The 18,752-nt window shown below is 36.8% G+C and overlaps 1 protein-coding gene across 1 annotated transcript; it reads left to right on the top strand.

The window, feature by feature from the left end:
- The first annotated feature begins 2,745 nt into the window (after positions 1-2,745).
- On the top strand, positions 2,746-17,638 carry LOC107738319 (sperm-associated antigen 1A). The gene is made up of 8 exons (XM_016550056.1): positions 2,746-3,211; positions 4,675-4,774; positions 5,290-5,442; positions 7,273-7,427; positions 10,227-10,368; positions 10,739-10,865; positions 11,061-11,187; positions 16,736-17,638. Exons 1-8 carry the CDS (start codon positions 2,848-2,850, stop codon positions 16,738-16,740), a joined length of 1,173 nt encoding a protein of 390 aa, XP_016405542.1. The 5' UTR covers positions 2,746-2,847; the 3' UTR covers positions 16,741-17,638.
- The last annotated feature ends 1,114 nt before the right edge of the window (positions 17,639-18,752 follow it).

Below are 18,752 nucleotides of genomic sequence, written 5' to 3'. Positions count from 1 at the left end.
TTTTGACCCATAGGTGGCGCTGTTGTGAAATCGATGCGGTGTCTTCTGTGTGAGGTGATGATCACACACAAAGTTTGGTGTCATTATGTCAAAGCTATGCAGAGATACAGCCTCAGATGCAGTTTGGCAATTTCCAGCTAATTTGTTGATGCGCTAAACGAAAACCGTTTTGTATATTGACACGAAATCCATAACTTTTTGCCAGTTTGGTCTGAAGATGATCCGAGTCAAATTTGGTGAAAATCGGACAAACGGTCTAGGAGGAGTTCGAAAAATAAGGTTTTCAACATGAATCAAAATGGCGGACAGGAAGTTCGGCCAGTTATGTCATAACTGGTATCGATGTTCTCGGCATGATACAAGGAATCTATCAACATCAGTCTCATTACAATAGGCTAATGTAAGCAAAAGTTATTAGCTTTTTTGGAAATTTCATTATAACTTTTGACCACAAGATGGCGCTGCCCCCTAACTTTTTGAGTACCATCAGGGCATGGTGCCGAAGAAGCATACCAAGTTTCGTAATGATACGTCAATGCGTTCGTAAAATATAGCATTTATATCGTAAAATATAGCAAAATTCAAAATGGCCAATGGCCAAAATGGCTGACATGGTCAAATTCGGCATGCTCCACCGAATCTAAAGAGACCAGTTTTGTGATTTTTGGTCAAACCATTCAGAAGTTATAAGCAATAATAGCCATTTCATATCTCCCGACCACTACGTGGCACTGCACCGAAACACTGCAGGTAGTCTCAAGTCATGCTTGTTATAACACACGCCAAAATAAATACGCCAAACCATTGCGGAGATATAGCCTCACATCCATTTTTGCATGCTTTTCGTCGAATTCATTTGCGTGTTTTTCAAGAACGGTTTGATGAATCAACTTGAATTCTATAACTGTTTGCCAGCATGGTCTGAAGATGATCTGAGCCAATTTTGGTGAAAATCGGACGAGTTAGAAAAAGTATGTTTTTCGAACAATTGAAAATAGCGAAAAAACTAAACCTTACGATTTTTACATTTTGGAGTTCATTCGACTCGGCATGAGCCAAGGATTCAGAGGAAAAAATAATTTATTCTAGTTTTAGTTATTAGCATAAACATGAGTGAAACTTTGGACAAGTGGTGGTGCTATAGAGTTTGAGTTAGAGACTCCAAATTTGCAATGGTGACTGTTCTGACTGCCCCCGCAATCGGTTCTATGGGCTGCCATAGACTCAAGAGCGGAAGAAGAGGAACACCAACAGATACAATAGGTGCCTACGCACCTTCGGTGCTTGGCCCCTAATTAAAGAATGTAAAAATATTTGTTGTCATTGTTGTGTTTTATAGTAGATTCCACAAGTTTGTGTGAAACCTGATGATCACGTGATCCAGCATAATTTGTGAAGAAAAAAAACATTTTGTGCTTTAATAGATGCAAAAACTGCACAACAAATCTGACAATCTGTATGAATTCAGATGATCAGAATCACAACTTTGCTAACATTTGGACAGTTTCATAATCCTAAAACTTTATATCTACACGCTTAAAAATAAAGGTTCTTTATTGGCATCAATGGTTCTCAATGATATCCATGGAACCTTTCAAATGCAGTAAAGGTTCTTTATAGTCGAAAAAGGTTCTTAAGATTTCTAAAATGTTCTTCAAAATGGTTATTTTAGGAACTGAAAGGTTCTTTGGGGAACCAAAAATGGTTCTTCTATGGCATCACTGCAAAAACACCCTTTGGAACCTTTATTTTTAAGAGTGTAGCCTGCAAAATTTGTTACTATAACCAAAATTTAAATGGCTAAACTGAATAGCTGTTATTTTGTGCTGTTATAAGCACAAAATCAATTTTCTGTTTCTTTCAATGAACAGTCACACTAGTGGTCAAAAATGTTAAATATTTTCTTTTAAATAAGTCTTATGCTTGTCAAGGCTGCATTTACGTGATAAAAAAAAGATAATATTGTGAAATATTACAATTTAAAATAACCATTTGTTATTGTAATATATTTTAAAAAGTAATTTATTCCTGTGATGTAAAGCTGAATTTTCAGCATCATTACTCCAATCTTCAGTTTTTTTTAATTCAGCAAAGGATGCATTAAAATGAACTTGACAGTAAAGACATTTGTTACAAAACATTTTTTTTTTCCAAATAATTGCTTTTAAATTTTCTATTCACCAAAGTATCCTGAAATAAATCTAATCAAAAAAATATCAAGCAGCTAAATGATTGATTTTTCAACGTATTTTCATGATTTCTGAAGGATCATGTGATACTGAAAACTGGAGCAACGGTGCTGGAAATTCAGCTTTGCTCAAAATATATTCAAATAGAAGAGTTATTTTTTATTTGTAATAATATTTCTCAATATTACTGTTTTTACTGTATTTTTGATCAAATAAATGTGACTCTCTGTGACTATACAAGACTTCTTTCCAGAACATTCAAAAATTCTAATTATTCCAAGCTTTTGTCCGGTAGTGCATGAGCTTTATTTTGACAGTATAAAGCGCAGAAATGACATAAAGTCGTTCAGAAGCCATAACACAAACAGCGTGCAGAGATCCTGAGCTGTGTCAGCTGAAGGGCTCTGCAGCTGATTTCCCGCACAATGAAATACAGCAGGGCTGTTAGAACTCCCCTAGCTGCTGTTTCACAGGAAACCTCCCCCACTCTGCAGCAGCTCCGCAGCCCCTCCCCCCGCGTGATGTCACGCATCCTCCCACTTCTGGCTGAGCCTCACAGTCTGCGCAGGGAACAGGAAGAGAGCGAGAGAGTATGAGTGTGCGTGTGTGTGTGTGAGGACGGGAGCTTGCTGTACTGTACTAGGGACTGAGGGCAGCCATGGGGAATTCACAGAAGAAGGCCCCCGGTCACGGAGAGGGAGGGGGCCCGCACTCTCAACCTGGGACCCCGGGGCACAAGAGGAGCCATGGAAACAACACAGCCAACTCAAAGGAAGTCCAAGGGAAGAGCCCGGCAGTCAATGGCACCCTTCCAGCCGGCAAGAGCCAGGATGAGCCTCAGGGCTCTGGTCCGGCGCACAGTGGCACTACCGGGGCGAGCTGTAATCTGGACGCCCCGTGTGGGGCCCTTCCTCCTCCACTGGCCAGGCTCAAAAATGAGGGCAATATGTTGTTCAAAAATGGACAGTTTGGGGACGCGCTGGAGAAATACACACAGGCCATCGACGGATGTATAGAAGCTGGTAGAGTGCAAATATTTTGTTTTAGTACTTGCTGTCAAAAGCAGACATTACATTTGTGTTAAAAGAGTAGATTTAACAGTCTTTGGTCTTACCGAGATTTTTGGTAAGGCGACTATTTTGGCAAGGTAATCATTGTTTTACTAGTACACTGACATAAAAGTACTGCTTTTTAATGATTCTATAGTGGGATACTAGAATTTTGTGTTTAATTATCTTGAAATTATGTGCGTTAAAATTGTATATTTGACAGATTTTAGGTGTCACCAAAATGCCATTTTTGGCATATTATACTTATATAGTCAACTAACATTTTAACCATTCAGGTTTTTATCTCAGAATAATTATGTATGTGTTAAAATAGTGTATTTAACCATTTTTGGTGTCAACAAAATGACATTTTTGGCAACGTGGTATTTTTTAGTATCTGTTTTCCTACTCTTTATAGTATACTGACTTAAAAGTACTTTTTTTTTAAATTAATCATTCTGGCTGGGTACAAGTATTTTGTGTTAAAGTAACTAATTATTTTACAGATTTATTTTATTTAAAATGTAACAGGTTTTGGTGTTACCAAGACGGTATTTTTGGTAAGGTGATTGTTTTGGCATGGCTATGGTTGTTTTTATAGTAGCCTATATTGACTTCAAAGCAGTTGGCTTTTAAAATATTCTGGCGGGATAAAGTATTTTGTTGAAGTATATTGAAATTATATTAATAATATATTTAACAGATTTTGGTTTCCGCAAAATGCCATTTTTGGCAAGCTGACAATATTTTTATAGTATACTGACTTAAAAGTACTGGATTTTTCCAATCAATTAACACATTTCAATGACTCTTGTTGGGTACAAGTATTTATCTTGAAATATTATATAGTATATGTGTGCATAAATAGTTTTTGGTGACTCATACTGACTTAAAAGTACAGGGTGTTCCAAATGAACCAGCACATTTAAGTGAATCATGTTGTATTGTGGACTACGAAAGCATCTATTGCGCAAACATTGCATAGATCCTGTTAAGCAGCGTTGAGTAAAGCAGGGGAAGGAATCCAATACCGGTTCATAGAGAGGCTCTGCTATCTAGATGTCCCATGGAAAAGGTCTTAAACCGCTGTTCATCAATCCATTGCATGTTGGGGACTCAAGCCGCATTTTTGTGAAACAGAAGTGAAAGCGTTTAACAAAAATGCCACTCACTTCCGCCACTTGGCATCGTGGGTGTGCCCTTTAAAGTTACGTAATGGGCCTTTTGAAAGCAGGGATGTACTGTCTTTCTAAACTCAGCTTCCCCAGAGTTTGTTCTATGACTAGTTGGGCTTGTAACATGATATCAGGTGACTAAACTAAACGTATTCCAGCATGAATGGCTGCCTGAACACCGAACCCATCCTCCCACATGTAACCATGCAGAACTAAAGACGCTTTCTTGGTCTATTTTCAGTGCTGTGCTTGTATTTGCAGGTATCGACAGCCCAGAGGATCTTTGTATTCTGTACTCCAATAGAGCTGCTTGCTACCTCAAAGATGGAAGCAGCGCAGACTGCATTCAGGACTGCACCAGGTTAATCACACATTTACATACTCGCTCTGTTCAGTGAATCAATGGCCAGACTTTCACAGAATAATCAGAGCTGCGTTTAGCTTGGATTTACGTGTGAGGTAATACTGTGTCAGAAAGATTAACACTCAACACAGTTAGTTGCACTGTAAGGAGCTTTACCAGCAGACTGGTTAACCGTCACTAAGATCCCCAGCAGTCTGTTACCGTGTTCTGCTCCTTTGGAGGGAAATAATCAAATTTCAATGAGTCAGTGAAGATACTGTACTTTCCGCTGTCCTGTTTGGACGCATCCATTCTTTAATCCTATAATAGATCTTAGAGGAAAGACAGGAAAATTATGGGTAAAGCAGAGAAAATAACACAAGCTTTAGCTTATATGGTATTTTAGCATGAATATTTAGACACCAACACATGCAGCTTTATGAATGGTTTCCTATGTAGATTTAGAGAGTTCATTTTAGGGCACAGGATCAGAGAAAGATCCTGATCCTCTGTTTCATCCTGTTTACTTATAGGGCTCTGGAGCTCCGCCCCTTCTCGCTGAAGCCCCTCCTCCGGCGGGCGATGGCGTATGAGACTCTGGAGCGCTACAGTAAAGCCTATGCGGATTACAAGACAGTCCTGCAGATAGACATCAGCGTGCAGGCGGCTCACGACAGTGTGCACAGGTACAATTCACAGGATGACATTTTAATATGTTTACAAATGTAGCTTTCTAAAAAATCTTTTATTATTGTCAATATCCTATCTTTAAAACAGGGTTAATTTACTAATTGTACATGTATATATATATTTCCCTTATATATATTTTGCAGTATATTTTGAGTAATATTTATGCTTCACATCGAAAAGCCTGCACAAATATGGCCCAATGCACTTTTAATATGAAGGAATTTTTCGTATTGATTTTTCACAGGCGTTTTAACCATATTTTGAATTACACATTGCATTATTGTGTTTTAGGGTTAAATCAAATGTCTGTAAACTGAAAGAATAATGGCAAAAAGTTACCAGTACTTTTTCTGTTTTCTACACATTTTTTTTCGTACAGTCTTGTTTTAATTGGAAATGCTTTTAAAAATGTTGACAATAGAATAGAAAATAAACTTCAAAAGATGTGTTGTCCGAGAAAAATGGTCTTGCACAGTAAATTCATCTCATTTCAAGGACGTTTATAAGAGCAAAGTACTTAAAGGGATAGTTCACCCAAAAATGAAAATTCTGTCATTAATTACTCACCCTCATGTCGTTCTAAACCCGTAAGACCTTCGTTTATCTTCGAAACACAAATGAAGATATTTTTGATGAAATCTGAGAGCTCTCTGACCCTCCATAGATAGCAAGGACAATACTTTTTGTGCGCAAAGAAAACAATAATAACAATTTATTCAGCTACTTTTCTTTCCGAGTTACCGTCTTCCGCCATTTTGGAGAGTACCCCAGAACGTAATCAGTGTTGTTTACGTTCAGTAGAGAGCACACGCATGTTGAACGTAAACAACGCTGATTACGTTGATTACGTTCTGGGGTTTGGAACGACATGAGGGTGAATAAGTAATGACAAAATTTTCATTTTTGGGTGAACTAACCCTTTAAAGGAATAGTTCGCCCCAAAAAAATTCAAATTCTGTTTTCATTACTCACTCTCATGTTCTTCCAAACCTGTATGAGTTTCTTTCTTCTGCCGAACACAAAAGAAGATATTTTGAAGAATGTTGGTAAACAAACCGTTTCGGTCCCCACTGACTTCCATTATACGGGAAAAAGTACTATGGTAGTCAATGGGGACCATCAACTGTTTGTTTTTTCACATTCTTCAAAATATCTTCTTTTGTGTTCAGCAGAAGAAAGAAACTCCACACTCTTAAAACTAAAGGTGCTTCACGATGCCATAGAAGAACCTTTTTTGTCTAAATGGTTCCATAAAGAACCTTTAACATCTGAAGAACCTTCCTGTTTCACAAAAGGTTCTTTGTGGCGAAAAAAGATTAGAATCTTCAGATTATAAAAAGTTAAGAAAGAGATGGTTCTTTAAAGAACCTTTGACTGAATGGTTCTTTGTGGAACCAAAAATGGTTCTTCTATGGCAGGGGTGGCGAACGTCGGTCCTGGAGAGCCGCAGCCCTGCAGAGTTTTGCTTCAACCCTAATCAAACACACCTGAACAAGCTAATCAAGGTCTGAACGGTTACTAGGGAGCTACAGGCAGGTGAGTTTTAATTAGGGTTGGAGCTGAACTCTGCAGGGCTGCGGCTCTCCAGGACCGGAGTTCGCCACCCCTGTTCTATGGCATCGCTGTGATGAACCTTTTAAGCGCCTTTATGTTTAAGAGTGCAGGTTTCAGGTTTGGAACAACTTTAGAGTGAGTAATGATGACAGAAATTACATTTTTGGGTGCAATGTCCTGTAAGGAAGTTTTGTTTTTTTTTTGCAGTGAAATGGTAAAAATTTCAGTAATGTCATTTGTTCTGTCTGATTGTGTTTGTGATGTGATCTCAGAATCACTAAAATGCTGATCGAGCAGGACGGTCCTGACTGGCGAGAGAAGCTTCCAGAGATTCCAAAGGTTCCTCTTTCTGCCCAGCAGCACCGTAAAGATGAGCCCAGTGCAGAGGTTCTGCAGGCCCGCGCAGCCAGAGCAGAGCAGGAGAAGGGTGAGTTAACACCGCATCGCCACTGAACCAAAACCAACACCAGAACCAGAACACAGCTACCAGACAGTCTCAGTTATGAGCAATAGTAATGTATAATTGTAATAGTAAAGCATAATTACTAAGTGTACACGGATGGTATAGTTTAAAATAGTTTCTCAAAAGTTAAAATATATGTTAATATCTGTGCCTGAAAGGGTTAACCTAGGTCCGTCTTTGAATATATATCTTATTTGCATATTTACAAGGTTATTAAAAGTGGGCCTCATTCATTAATTTGAGCGTGAAATCTGCATTTGAATGTTTTCACAATTCATGATTCAATTATGACCCATCAATAACTTTTGTACTGAAACTTAATCTAAATGTACGAACAGTGAAGGAACAACTGAAATCACATCCTCCAGATGGTCTTTTGAATGTGTTGGGAGAAAAGCATAGATATTCAATCTTAAATATTTTTCATCATATAGTAAAAGAGAAAGTAAAGGTGCATTATAGCTGCGAGGTTCCTCTGAATAAAAACACAGATATTATGCATGTAATGTTATATATGTACAGCTGGCCAGTGTGGGGTGTAATGCATTACTAAGTAATTAATTACTGTTATTTAATTACGTTTCCCTTTAAAAAGTAAGGGATTATTATTAAAATTGTATTATTATTATTCATGATTAAAATCACAAGTTGTGTTTGTTAACATTTGTTAATGCACTGTGAACTAACATGACTGTATTTTTGATTAACTAACATTAACAAAGTTTAATAAATAGTGTAATAAATGTATTGTTAGTTCATGTTAGTTAATACATTAACTAATGTTAACAAATGACATTTAGTCTTATTGTAAAGTGTTACCACACTTTAACATCTGATGTTAAAATATATGTTTTTAATGTAACCTTCTCCCTTTAAATACTTTAGTTGGATCAAGAATAATATATGCAATTTTATATTATCTATTTGAAAGTTTTAAAAGAGCAGTTTCATGTCTATCCTCGTATTGTGCAAATGGTCGAGATCGATTTGGGATTTACAAACTAATTAGTAATAAGTAATGCAATAATTTTTAGAGAGAGTAATTAGTACAGTAATCTAATTACACCGTTGAAGATGTCATTTTGTAGCTACTTTCTTACAGTAACTTAACCCAAACTGCAGCTGGCCCATGAGCTGCCTGTAATCTGGCTCTGTATGAAAGGTTTTCATTATGTTTGAACTGGTTTTAGGGAATTACTCAAGGATCTTTTCTTTAGAGAGCGTCATATATTTGCTGAGAGTGATGAAATGTCTGCTCAGACCCACCTTAACCCCTAATATTAAAGTATACAGCTATAATTGCTGTGTAAATGCATTCATGCCATTTCTGAGCTGCATCAAACAGTCACCTCAGAAGTGCTTCTGTACCACCTTTGCAGAGTAAATTCTGTATTTTAGCATTATATTGTGGATGTCCACATTAGGCGTCTTAACTAGAGAGACTTCCTTGGTCAACTAGCTTCAGCAGAAAGATCCTGCAGGTTGATCTTTATTATTGAAGCATGGCTATACAGACCAGCACCAGGATATTCATGCTGAGGTTATGAAAGAGGGCTGCATGCATTAAAACATAATGCATTTCCAAACAGAAATCTATGCTGGAACACCAAAGACCTGCAAATGCAGGCCAATGCTGATGAATAATACATACAGAAAAAATGCCGTTGAACAACTCACAACAAACGCCTGCCGGGAAGCCTTATTAGGTTTGACATTGTGTGTGACGTTTGAATTTTCTGTTGTTCACGTGTTTACGAGAATTATGCAAACAGATTCAGTCACACGCTGCATCTAACAGCATTTGTCAGCGTGGATGTACCGCGCTTGATGGCAATCAATAATGTAAAAGAGTAACATAGTCAGCTCTCATCGTAATGGAACCAGACGGCTCCGGTTTCATTCTGACCTGAGAAATGATCATGACCAGGTCGCATGATCACACGGCACACATCAGCGCCGATCAATGGGACAACCTTTGCTCTGCTGTGCTTTGAGCCAGATGCAGTCACAGCCATGGGTGTGTGTTATGTTATTCCCACTGCACTCGCTGCCTGCACTGCAACTGAACTCTTAAAAATAAAGGTGCTTAAAAGGTTCTTCACAGCGACTTTAAAGAACCATCTCTTTCTTACCTTTTTATAATCTGAAGAACCTTTTTTTCGCCACAAAGAACCTTTTGTGAAACAGAAAGGTTCTTCAGATGTTAAAGGTTCTTTATGGAACCATTTAGACAAAAAGGTTCTTCTATGGCATCGTGAAGCACCTTTATTTTTAAGAGTGTGAGACCAACCACTGCAAACCTGCCAAGCACACTGACACAAGCCTATTTGGTAATTGAAATAAAGCTGAAATAAAATAAATATAAATATTAGATGAAAAACTTAACTTAAAAAACTTAAAATCTGAAATGTTGTCTTGAAGTACTAAAACTACTATTTAAAAAAATAAAGCTAAAAATAAATTAAATTGAAGTTATATATTTGTATTGTATTAAATATAAATACTTTGTTGTATTTGTAATACAGTAACTTTGATCTTGCATCATTCAAATGTTTCTGTTGTTGTTGCACTACAATAATGAGAATTTGGGAGGGAAATGTGCTTAAATTTTTTTTGTTTGTTTCTTTGTTTTTGTAATTTTGAGAATTATGACCCAGACATGCTCTTGACGGGTTTTGTGACATTTACTCTTTTAGAGTGGATGCTATAATTTAGGGAAGTATTCAGAAGTGTAATTCTATTGTAAATCTACTTTCTCCACAGCCAGAAAAGCAGAGGCTCGATTCACATTGCTGAAACAAGAAGGAAATGACGCGGTGAAGAACGGCCAGTTTCAAGGTGCTGTGGACAAATACAGCGAATGTCTGGCCATCAAACCTAATGAATGTGCCATCTACACCAACAGGTAAACCTGTCCTACACTTTACAACTGTTATTATTATCAGCCAAACACAAGCTGTGTTCAGAATAGCACAATACAGTATTACTCATATATATCACTAATATAGTATACACTGTACTGTATGAAGCAAGCAGTGCGCTATAGTAACCAGTTCTGAACACAGCCGCAGTTTGGTGCAGCTAAATACTTACAAAGTAGCAATGAACTGAACCAGCTGCACATGTTGTCCTGAGCCTTCCAGAAAGTGCTGAGGCTGGAGCTGCTCAGACGAGGCTTTTCCGTCAGCAATTAGCTCTGACAACTCCAGCATAAAACAGCGGAGGAGAGAGTCAGGCCGCATTGCCGAATGAGAAATGTCTGCCGTGTTTTTCAGAGCGCTGTGCTATCTCAAGCTGGAAGGTTTCGCAGAAGCCAAACAGGACTGTGATTCTGCGCTTCAGATCGAGCCAAACAATAAGAAAGCATTTTACAGACGAGCACTAGCACACAAAGGCTTGAAGGTGTGTATCGTGCCATCAAACATGCCATTTATACTCATAAGAAAGCATGTCTCCTTCATTTTTGTACATTTTACATGTAAAACATTGTGAATAATGATTGTGCGTGCGACATCAAACTAACCTTATATCATGATAGTGTTGAATTCAGAGCAGCAAGGCAGAGTCTTGATGGTCTGTCTGTATGTTTCGCCTCAGGACTACCTGTCAGCCAGCACTGATTTACAGGAAGTGCTGCAGTTGGATCTGAACGTGCAGGAGGCCGAGCAGGAGCTGGAGACAGTGACTAGCCTGTTAAGAGAGAGTCTGCTGGCTAATTCTCAAGGTGAAGTCTCACTGCCAACGAGAGACAAAAACTAGCACAGTGCAGACTATGTAGGAAATCAGTTTCTTGGAACAACACCGCTACTTTTAAAAGTAATGCATTACAATATTGCGCTACTCGCTAAGAAAAGTAACTAATTATGAATAGTAATAGTTGAATTGGATCAGGTCAGCAGCAAAGACATTGGTTAATATAATAACCTATTTAATTATTGCAGGTTTGCGTCATTCTGAGTTTGCATTTCACTGTTTGTATTCATTTTGAGGAATAGCCTACTGAATCTTTTTTTGTGCACGTGAGATGAGTAAATGCATGTTCACATTTAGTCTAGAACTACAGTACGGGAGAGCGGGGCACAACGTAACACTTTTTGACTTGAACTGTCAGTTTTTGTAAATCCACATGGGGTTCAGAATATCATTTTTTATCCACAGTAATTTCACACTTGTCTTGTACAAACATGTTGCATTGTTTCATAATTACAGTGTACGTTTTTCTTTATTTACCCTCAAAAAAGGAAAGTGAAATGTGACAACGTGCCCCGTAGGTGTGGTACACTGTAACATCTGAGGGGCACATTGTAACATGACTGTATGACAGCTTAAAATGTTATCTGATCGAATGAAAAGAATATACAAGAAAAAACTAAAATATTTTGTCAATAAAAAAAAAATACTTATTTTTTTCTAATAAAATAATGGCGCTTTTTAAAAATTAAAAATAATCTGATTTTGGAGTTTGACGATGAACACATTGCAGCCAGGCATGGGACGGCCCATATAAATTAGCCAAAATGCTTTACATGTCTTGAAATATTAATTTCTGAACATTAAACATTGACTATCAGTCTTTATTCTCGCTATTACATCGCTAATGCCATAGAATAGCATAGTTTAATAATAGCGGGGCACATTGTATCACAGTGTTACAACGTTCCCCCATCTGCGCAACTGGAATTTAAAACCGGTTAGTGTCTTCTGCTAGTTATCGAAGCATTAAAAAAACGATCTAAACTGATAAATAACAGATTGGAGATTAAAATATTAGCAGATTTGTCTCATTTCAAATGAATAATAAAATGTTCGGCAAAATCTTCAAAAGATTTTTTAATTTTGTTGCATTTTTTCCTCTATATAATGTTGATGTGGTAACTAGTAAATACTGTAAATTTTGTTATGCTAGCATGTGTGCAAACCACGTGTGTTACAGCTAACCCCGTGTTACTTTGTGCCCCGCTCTCCCCTAAGCATCATGATCGCCTATTTTTTTGAAAAAGTAACTCAGATATTTTCTTGTAAATAAAAAAGTAATGCATGACTTTACTAGTTACTTTAAAAAAGTAATCTGATTACATAAATCGCGTTACTTGCAATGCATTACCCCCAAAATCGCAAGCACACATTCATGACGTCACACCGTATATATTGTAGCGTCACATAACTAACTATAAAACCAAACTTTTTCTAAAAAACAAACACTTGAACATACATCAGCATTATAAGAACTACCTAAAGTGATGGAAACCATTTTGAGGGAAATATTTCTTTGAAGTGGAATTTGATTTTTTAATTTGGCATACCATTCGTTTTCATGAAGATGGCGGGTTTATGACCCATAATGCAGTCAGCCACCAGGGGGCGATCAAAATATTTTGGCTTCACCTTTCAGGACGTGAGTGGCACACTGGTCTGGCCAGTCGCCACATGCTACAAGAGTGACAAAATCAATCACAAACCACAGCCAATCAGAAGAGCGTGTGGGCGGAGCTATCTCTGCAAGTGCCATCTCCAGTGTTGCCAAATCTACGGTTTTCCCGCGGAATTGGGATAATTTAACACTGTTGTTTTTCATGTCCACGGGTTGAAGCGACCCCAATAACCAAATATGTCGCTTTGTTTCATAATTACAGTGTATACGTTTTTCTTTATTTACCCCCAAAAAATGGAAGTGAAATGTGACAACATGCCCCGTAGGTGGGGTACATTGTAACATCTGAGGGGCACATTGTAACATGACTGTATGACAGCTTAAAATGTTATCTGATCGAATGAAAAGAATATACAAGAAAAAACTAAAATATTTTGTCAATAAAAAAAAAATACTTATTTTTTTCTAATAAAATAATGGCGCTTTTTAAAAATTAAAAATAATCTGATTTTGGAGTTTGACGATGAACACATTGCAGCCAGGCATGGGACGGCCCATATAAATTAGCCAAAATGCTTTACATGTCTTGAAATATTAATTTCTGAACATTAAACATTGACTATCAGTCTTTATTCTCGCTATTACATCGCTAATGCCATAGAATAGCATAGTTTAATAATAGCGGGGCACATTGTATCACAGTGTTACAACGTTCCCCCATCTGCGCAACTGGAATTTAAAACCGGTTAGTGTCTTCTGCTAGTTATCGAAGCATTAAAAAAACGATCTAAACTGATAAATAACAGATTGGAGATTAAAATATTAGCAGATTTGTCTCATTTCAAATGAATAATAAAATGTTCGGCAAAATCTTCAAAAGATTTTTTAATTTTGTTGCATTTTTTCCTCTATATAATGTTGATGTGGTAACTAGTAAATACTGTAAATTTTGTTATGCTAGCATGTGTGCAAACCACGTGTGTTACAGCTAACCCCGTGTTACTTTGTGCCCCGCTCTCCCCTAAGCATCATGATCGCCTATTTTTTTGAAAAAGTAACTCAGATATTTTCTTGTAAATAAAAAAGTAATGCATGACTTTACTAGTTACTTTAAAAAAGTAATCTGATTACATAAATCGCGTTACTTGCAATGCATTACCCCCAAAATCGCAAGCACACATTCATGACGTCACACCGTATATATTGTAGCGTCACATAACTAACTATAAAACCAAACTTTTTCTAAAAAACAAACACTTGAACATACATCAGCATTATAAGAACTACCTAAAGTGATGGAAACCATTTTGAGGGAAATATTTCTTTGAAGTGGAATTTGATTTTTTAATTTGGCATACCATTCGTTTTCATGAAGATGGCGGGTTTATGACCCATAATGCAGTCAGCCACCAGGGGGCGATCAAAATATTTTGGCTTCACCTTTCAGGACGTGAGTGGCACACTGGTCTGGCCAGTCGCCACATGCTACAAGAGTGACAAAATCAATCACAAACCACAGCCAATCAGAAGAGCGTGTGGGCGGAGCTATCTCTGCAAGTGCCATCTCCAGTGTTGCCAAATCTACGGTTTTCCCGCGGAATTGGGATAATTTAACACTGTTGTTTTTCATGTCCACGGGTTGAAGCGACCCCAATAACTTGATATTTAGCCCCTGCAATGCAAATTTTACCAGGGGAACCTCGCCAAAAAACGAACGTGATTTTTAACGCCCCGAAACGCCATTGGGCTAGTTTTGGGCTTGTTTTGAGTAGAAATTGGGCGGCTTTTGTTGTAAAAACATGGCAACCCTGGCTGTCTCCGACTTGTAACAAAAATGTAAACGATTTTAACATTATTCAGAATACATAGTAAGTAATACAATATTTGTTTTTAAATACAGTTGCACAGAGTTTACAGATTGAATGTTCTTGTTGACTTGTTGTTTTCAGGATCCGAGGTAAATTATCTATTATCTATATTGTCTATTAAAGTCACGCAAAATGATATTCAAACTCAAATGAAACAATTTTAGTACTGTACAAAAAACGTATCTGAGATAATGACCTGTCAACCGCAACGTCCCAGTAACCATTACAAAACAGAAGCTGCTGTTGCTGGTCATTGCGTCGCGTCGCGTTATTAGGACACGATGCAACAATCATTTAAACAGTTTAGCCTACATATTTGTTGAATCAATATCACTGTTGTTCAGTAAACACAAAGTTAATACTAAGTAGGCTAATTTACATGTTAGACACAATATTGCCACTTACTTTACTGTTTTCCGAGTATCACACAGCAGTGGCCTTACTAAATGAATCAGTGTTCTGAACGGAAAGGTTGAGTGAATCATTCATTGACTCGCTGCCACCTACTGGTTGGTGTAAGGATGAGACATGCAGAACGAGGCACTGAAAAATCCCCACCACTAATGAACAGACTGGGACCAGTTTTATACTAAGTTTATAAAAATGTGATTGCAGAATGCAGCAACGGATCATTTAAGTATTCTAGAGAGTGTGTAATAAAAACCAGAAAACTATTATCTAACAGCCGCTATAATCAGCCATGGTACCTCAGTGAACTTTAATCTTAGGTTTAGCTGATTAGTGGTGGACAAGGGTCATTATTACTATTGCTCATAACCAAACAAATCCCTCATCCTCAAGTGCTAAACTTTGGATCATAACCATGTGTTTATGCAACAGATATGAATGATACATACAGAGCAACTTTTTAAAAAATGTTCTTGAACTTTTATGTTTCTCACAACAATAACAAAAAAAAAAAAGTCACAGAGACTCACTTTGAGAGAGGATTGTGGCTCATATCTAGAGACCAAAATAAATTTAACAGACACAAACTACTCAGAATACACGGGCAACGTATTAGCAACCACCTACAACGGCCTATCATCATGTGTTGGCGAGTTATGCACAAGAAGACAGAACTCATATTTTCTGCAAAACATGTGTATCTTGTTTAGCCTTAAGGCCCATTCACACCAACGATGATAACTATAGCAATAACTAAAGTTTTAATAATCGTTCCAATTCTGTGAGAATAGTGTTCATACTACATCTATAACAACACAGAGGAACGTATGGAAGCCCGTTTTCGCCACAGAATAAAAAAAATAAAAAAGGTAATTGAAACATTTTCTCTCATAATTCTGACTTTTTATATATAAACTTGATATTCTGAGAAGAAAAGTAAGAATTGTGACAAAGTCACAATTAACTTTTTTATTTTTTATTCTGTGGCAGAAAGAATTCTGTGCATCATGAGTTTTTCTCACAATTCTAAATGTATTTTTCATACTTTTTTCCTCAGAATTCTGAGTTCATATCTAGAAAATTCAGACTTTTATCCTCCCAATTCTGAGTCTATATCTCACAAATTCCAACTTTTTTCTCATACTTTTTCCTCATAATTTATTTCTCACAAATACTGAATTTCCCCCCAGAATTCCCAGGTTTTATCCCAAATTTCTGACTTTTTTCTCACAATCTTTTTTATCAGAATTTTGAGTTTATATCTTGCAAATTCTGACTTTTTTTACTCAGAATTCTCAGGTTATATCCCACAATTCTGACTTGTTTCTCACAAAATTTATATCTCGCCAATTCAGAATTTTTTCTCACAATTCTCAGTTTATCTCTCAAAATTTTGACTTTTTTTCTCAGAATTCAGAGTTTATATCTCACAAATGCACAAAATGTTTTTCTCAGAATTCTCAGGTTTTATCTCAAACGTTTTGACTTTTTTCTCAGAATTCTGGGTTTATATCTGATTCTTTCTCTCGAGGTTCAGCGTACACACCAAATGTAGCACTTAAATGGCAACAACTGGCTTCAATGTGACATACATGAAGCTGACTAGTACCGTTTCCTCTCTGCAGGTTGACATCGAGGCAATAAAGGTTGAAATGAACAGAGAGCTACAGGAAGAACAGACCCTCCTTCATTAAAGCCTGACACGGCAGATCCAGCGAGCCTGAGAATTCCAGCTCACGGGTCCCACAGTCCCGCCACGAGGGTCCATTCATCCTTAGACTGTCATGCGCCGCAACTAAAGTTTCCCTTCCAGCAAACACTCATCTCACCTTCTTCTAGGAATATTGTCTGATAATGCCGACAATGCAAAGCATGCAAACGGTTCATACTCTGTAACTCTGGCTTCAGTAGGCACGTGTGAGCATGGCACGGCTGGGAAGCGTGAAACAAATGGGATTCTCGGCTTATGATGGGACGGTTGTCGTGTGTATAAGAGAGATGTGCCTTTTAAAAGAAGCTGTGGCTCACATATGGAGTGATTTAACACTCTCAGACAAAATTGTATAGGGATTTAATTTGCTACATTTAAATATCTAATTTCTCAGGATTTAATATATTTTTAATAGCTATTCCATTGTGTTGTGTAATATATGCATACATGTAGCTCATGTAGTGTAATTTATTTGGACATCTAGCCTTCAGCCCAACCATTGTCTCAATATGCATAGATAAAACACAAGATCCCACAACAAGGTATGAATGTGCAATAACATTAGATGCAGTTTTTCTTTGGGATGTCAGCAAAAGAAATATGTTTCAGATAAATACATTTGCATCAGCTAAATAAATTACTAGATGAAATATTTTTGCCTTTCGACATGATTGGTTTAGAAATTATATAACAATTGTTTTATAATTGCAAAACCACTGGAAATATAAAGCTAAAATAGCAACACCAATGATTTTAGATAATACATCCAAATGATTTGAATGTACACTACTGTTCAAAGTTTGGGGTCAGTAGTTTTTTTTTTTTGAAGCTTTTAAAATAAGTTTATTAAAATACAGTCATAAACACAGAAAAAAAAAAAAACAGTAATATTGTTAAATATTACAATTTAAAATAAGTTTCCTGTGATGATATATTGTAAAATGTAATTTATTCCTGTGATGCAAAGCTGAATTTTCAGCATCATTACTCCAGTCTTCAGTGTCACATGATCCTTCAGAAATCATAATAATATGCCGATTTGCTGCTCAAGAAACATTTCTGATTATTACCGATGCTTTTCCTGCTTAATATTTTTGTGGAAATCACCTTTTTAATTTAGAATTCTCTGATAAATAGAAAATTCCAGAGAATATTCATTTGAAATGTAATGTTTTGTAACAAATGTCTTTACTGTAACTTTTGATTATTTGATGCATCTTTGCTGAAAAAAAAAAATACCGACCCCAAACTTTATAGCTATATTAAATTTCTCATAAATATTACTAAAATTCAGTAATACTATATTATATTAAGGTTTTATGTTAGCAGGTGCAATGGCTAACAAAATTTAACAATAATTTCACAGCATTTCTTATGGTTTCTGTTTCTTATGGCTTTAATGAAACGTAGGAGATTTGTGTCACAAATTACAATATCAACCAAATTAATATTCATTTTTTTAATTAAATTTTTCACTCAATCTGTTATGCTAATATTCCATACCCCACTGTATGACACACACTGCCATAATTACATCGTGCATCTCAATAGCTGTCAGTTGTTTTTGAGCAAACACACAGACCACACATCTAGATTCGTGTTTTTATTTTCATTTAGATATGCATTTACATGCATATTATAAAGCAAATATACAAATAACAAGCTGTTTTGAACAAGTTAGAAATCAATCGGCCCTAGCCTCTGAAATAATATTCGTACAGATATGGGCAGGCTCAAAACATAAGAAAAAAAAAAAAACACTAAAGAAATGGAAGGAACAAAAACAAAAAAACAAAGCAGCTTGTGGCATTGGATCAGTCCCGAGAGATCACGGACACGGAGCAGCACCAGAACGCCAGCGAGAGAGACCAACAGAAATGAAGCCGATGAACAGTGCAAACACACGAGTGTGAGTGTGTTGAAGTGTGCAG

This window comes from Sinocyclocheilus rhinocerous, unplaced genomic scaffold (assembly GCF_001515625.1).
Source record: "Sinocyclocheilus rhinocerous isolate Xijiao unplaced genomic scaffold, SAMN03320098_v1.1 scaffold1666, whole genome shotgun sequence".
Classification (NCBI taxonomy): domain Eukaryota; kingdom Metazoa; phylum Chordata; class Actinopteri; order Cypriniformes; family Cyprinidae; genus Sinocyclocheilus; species Sinocyclocheilus rhinocerous.
Note: the sequence above shows the minus strand (reverse complement) of the source record. Positions and strands in the feature narration are given on the sequence as shown.

Bases quoted from the DNA above. Each gene is read 5' to 3' on its own strand.
- LOC107738319 (XM_016550056.1), top strand. From the start codon at position 2,848: ATGGGGAATTCACAGAAGAAGGCCCCCGGTCACGGAGAGGGAGGGGGC. The intron at 7,428-10,226 runs GTGAGTTAACAC...CTTTCTCCACAG, and splicing joins CAGAGCAGAGCAGGAGAAGG to CCAGAAAAGCAGAGGCTCGA. The intron at 10,866-11,060 runs GTGTGTATCGTG...GTTTCGCCTCAG, and splicing joins TAGCACACAAAGGCTTGAAG to GACTACCTGTCAGCCAGCAC.